This window comes from Pinus tabuliformis, chromosome 7 (genome assembly GCF_031772625.1).
Source record: "Pinus tabuliformis cultivar Carrire ecotype Pingquan chromosome 7, CPIR1, whole genome shotgun sequence".
In the NCBI taxonomy this organism is placed as follows: domain Eukaryota; kingdom Viridiplantae; phylum Streptophyta; class Pinopsida; order Pinales; family Pinaceae; genus Pinus; species Pinus tabuliformis.
Genome location: NC_142293.1, coordinates 1,697,602,422 through 1,697,606,816, shown reverse-complemented (window position 1 = coordinate 1,697,606,816; position 4,395 = coordinate 1,697,602,422). Strand labels below are relative to the sequence as shown.

The following is a 4,395-nucleotide window of genomic DNA, read 5'->3' as shown; positions in this document are numbered from 1 at the left end:
CAGACTAACCCAGCAGAGCAAGGGAAACAAAAATTACCATAGGACACGAAGGCACTGCCTCAAACTCACTAACAAGACAATCTAACATTGAACAGTGAGATCCCCAAAGCCACCTCAGCCACCTGAAAACCTATTGCAGCAGAGCGACCCAAGATATAACTACCTGGTCACCAAATCAATGCCCAAATCCAATTTATGAAGAACCATGCTCTCATAGGGAAATTTATTAGCTTCTGGCCGATAGAGAAAGCCTTGCAGGGCTGGGTTGCGGCCAAATGGAAACCCAAAGGACATGTAACCCTGCAGCTCAGACCCAAAGGCTTCTTTACGGCTGTCTTCAACTGCATAGAAGACCGTAATAGAGTCCTAGACAGCGGTCCCTATTTCTTCAACTCCGCAGGCTTGTATCTTAGAGACTAGATAGAAAGATTCAATCCGGATAGAGAGGATTTTAGTTGGGCGCCTGTTTGGATCCACCTGTACTCCCTTCCATTAGAATACTGGGATGAAGAATCTCTAAAAGACATTGGAAATGGTCTGGGCGACTTCATAAAGATAGCCGAAGAAACAAAACTAAGAAGGTACACTTCCTATGCTTGCATCTGTGTTTACATGCATCTAGACAAGGCACTTATGGACTCGGTAAGTCTATATCACGATGATTTTGAATGGATTCAGACAATAGACTATGAACATGTCCCTTTTAGATGTATAAAATGCCATGCACATGGTCATCTTTTCTGTGACTACCCCCTAAACGTAAACCCCAATACCAATACCACCTTCGAAAAAACTGATGAGGAAGGATTTACTAAAGTCAACACCCGGAAAAAGCACCACAAAAAATCTACTTCAGGATCCAAAAATCCCATAGCCAACTCATCCCTACCCTCCACTAGCAACAACTTTGATATCTTAGCTCAATCAACTTTAAAGGACTATGAACCCTCCACCCACATCGAAGATATACTCAAGCCATCTTTCATAATTCAGCCCTCAGTCACTAGGAAAGACCCAAGCCCGCCAAGGAATCCGAATCGAGGTACAATGGAATGGAAATGGATATCTCTCACTGAGAACCAATTCATTCAAATGACTTAGTAGCAGGAAGCAGTGAGCCCAAACATATGGAAGAGGAACCTAAAATCATTGACATTAGGGATTTGGATATATTCAGTCTTGAGCAAGCTTGAAGAAGGAAAGAGTTTGATAAAATCCCGGATAGACAACTAGAAAGTTTGGAGGTAATCCTCTCTAGAGCACAACAACAGCAAACTCTAGGGATTCAACCAGGCAGTCAATGGGATGGGAAAAACCTCCCCAAAGATACCAAGAAACGAGGAAGAAAGACAGATCTACAAAGAACCATAATCATTGAGGAAATGTTGGTGGAGTCAGGAAGATATTCCAAGCTAACAAAGTACTACAGACCGCTACCCAATCTTGAAACATGAAGCTCACATCTTGGAAATTAAGAGGGTTAAATAGCCCTGTGAAGTATAGAATGATCAAAAACATGATACAGCAGGAGAAACCTCACATTTTCTTCATGCAAGAAACAAAATGTAACAATAATACCATCGGAACCATTCTCACAAAAGCTTGGCTAGGAAGCCAGTCAGTGGCAGTGGACGCTTCAGGAGCTTCAGGGGGACTGGCAATAGCATGGGATACACAAGCTATTTCGCTCACTGATTTTCATGCGAATCATAATCTCATTCAAGCAACTTTTCATATTATTAGGACCAATATTCATGGACATCTCACCAATGTCTATTTCCCTCAGGATGTTGCGAACAAACTGGCATTGTTGAGCACAATTGCAAGGATCAATTCCACCAGAGCCCATCCTCTCTGGATTGCAGGGGGTGACTTCAATATGATCACTAAGCTTGAAGAAAAGAATGGAGGCTGGGTCAGACTAGATATGGAAAGCAACCACTTCAAGGACTTCATACAAAATAACTGGCTCATCGATCTGCCTTTTAACAACAAAATTTACACATGGAACAATAAAAGATCAGGCTCACAGCAAATTGCCTCAAGGTTGGATCACTTCTTGTTATCTGACAATGCAATTCATGTAGGAGGAGATTTTACTGCCTCAATCTTGCCGCTTTCGGGGTTAGATCACTGGCCCATATCTTTGCAATGGCAAAGACCTGACAACTCCATAAGGAGACCCTTCCGCTTTGAAGCATTTTGGCTTACCCACCTGGATTTCAGTAATATGGTCACCTCCATTTGGAAAAGTTTCAAACCCCCAAAAGGATAAAAAATGTATCAATTTCAACAATAGCTTAAACATCTCAAAGCACATATCAAGAAATGGAATCAAACGACCTTTGGAAATATCTTTCAAGCCCAAAGAGCTTTAGCACAAGAAATGATGGAAATTCAGCAAACAATAATAACTGACGGAAGGACAGAAACTTTGATCGAAAAAGAACAAAACCTACAGAAGCAACTGGATGAAAGAAGAAAGCAAGAAGAGATCCTCTGGAGGCAGAAATCCAGAGTAAAATGGCTAAAAGAGGGAGAGCGGAACACAAAATTATTTCACTGCACCACCATTCAAAGAAGAATGCACAACAACATCTCACAAATTCAGAATCAGCAAGGAGAAAGGATGGAACAACACGAGGATATTGAAAGAGAAATACTACAGCATTTCAAAAGTGTTCATCAGGAACCACAAATCAACAGATAGCCCGCAATAAAAATGATTTTGCAACATATCCCTAAAATTATCATGGAAGAACATAATCAATTACTCCTTAGACTGGTTACTCTATCAAAGTTGAAATAGCAATGAATCAACTCAAAGAGGGGAAAGCTCCTGGACCAGATGGATTTACCTCCAACTTCTTTCATAAATTATGGGATCTCATCAAAGTGGATGTTTGGCAGGTTGTGGAAGAATCTAGAACTTTGCATTGGATGCTTCCATCTCTAAATGCCACCTTTATTGCACTCATACCTAAAGAAGAGCATTCTATGACTCCGGACAAATTTAGGCCAATAGCTCTCTGCAATGTTATCTACAAAGTCATATCCAAAGTCATAGCCTCCCACTTGAAACCACTGCTTCCCCTGCTAATATCGCCAGAATAATCAAGATACGTAGAAAGACAGTAAATTATTGATAGCATCATCCTCACTCATGAGATCATCCATTCTTTAAAGCATAGCAAAAAAGCAGGTATGCTTCTCAAAATTGATCTCTCAAAAGCTTTTGACAAATTAAGCTGGATTTACATGCAAAGAATGCTTACTACCTTTGGTTTCTCTCCTACCTAGGTCAGATGGGTTATGAGTATGGTCTCCTCTATTTTTTTCTCCATTTTAGTAAATGGTATTCCCTCTCATCCTTTCCACCCCTCAAGAGGCATTTGCCAAGGAGACCCTCTATCTCCCTTTCTTTTTGTGTTAATGGCTGAAGGGCTAGGATGTCTAATAAAGAATGCTCTTCATACTCAGCAAATCAGAGGCATCTCTATCCATGAATCCCCAGCCATCACTCATCAACAATTTGTAGATGACAACATGCTATTTGGGCACCCTTCAGTTCAAGAAGCTTTTAAATTCAAATCTCTGCTTGATGAATACTCAGAAGCTTCTAGAGCTAGCATCAATACTACAAAATCCCAAATTTTCTTTTTTCACACCCCCCCATCCACTCAATCCTCTATATCTTGCATCCTTGGATTCTCTAAAGCCTCTCTTCCCTCAAAGTATTTAGGTGCCCCAATGACTGATTTAGCTATTGAACATGCTTCATTGCATTTTCTCCTCGAAAATATTGAAGCCCACCTTTCCTCCTAGACCTATAGAGCCCTTAATATGGCCAATCATATGGTGCTGGTTAAGGTTGTTTTACAATCGATGCCTCTTTATCTTTTCTCTGTGTTAGCAACACCAAAATGGGTGCTTAAAAGAATCAAAAACTTGCAACGTAACTTTCTATGGGGATCCTCAGGCCAAAATAGAAAATGGGCATTGGTTAAATGGACGACAGTTTGCCTTCCTAAAAAATATGGAGGGGCAGGTCTCCGTGATCCTCAACATAGCAATGTTGTTATGGGAGCAAGGATATGGTGGAAATGGCTATCAGTGCCACACACACCTTGGGCAACACTATGGACTGCCAAATATGCAAATAACAGGCCGCCAGATGAATTAATCAGACTTCTTCCCACTGAAAAGGGATCACTAATCTGGAATGCAACAAAACAACATAGCAACATGATACAGAAGCACAGTTTCTGGGAAATCAGAGATGGCAGTAATGCTAGGTTTTGGGTGGACTCCTAGCATCAAAGACCATGGCTTAGCAATTTATTTAAACCTCCACATACAGAGGATTGGGAAACGCAACAGGAGGAAACAGTCAAT

At 41.0% G+C, this 4,395-nt stretch overlaps 1 protein-coding gene across 1 annotated transcript; it reads left to right on the top strand.

Moving 5' to 3' along the window:
- The first annotated feature begins 1,516 nt into the window (after positions 1-1,516).
- On the top strand, positions 1,517-2,275 carry LOC149255062 (uncharacterized). Its single transcript, XM_089454940.1, has one exon. The coding sequence runs from the start codon at positions 1,517-1,519 to the stop codon at positions 2,273-2,275; it is 759 nt and encodes a 252-aa protein (XP_089311066.1).
- Positions 2,276-4,395: the final 2,120 nt, after the last annotated feature.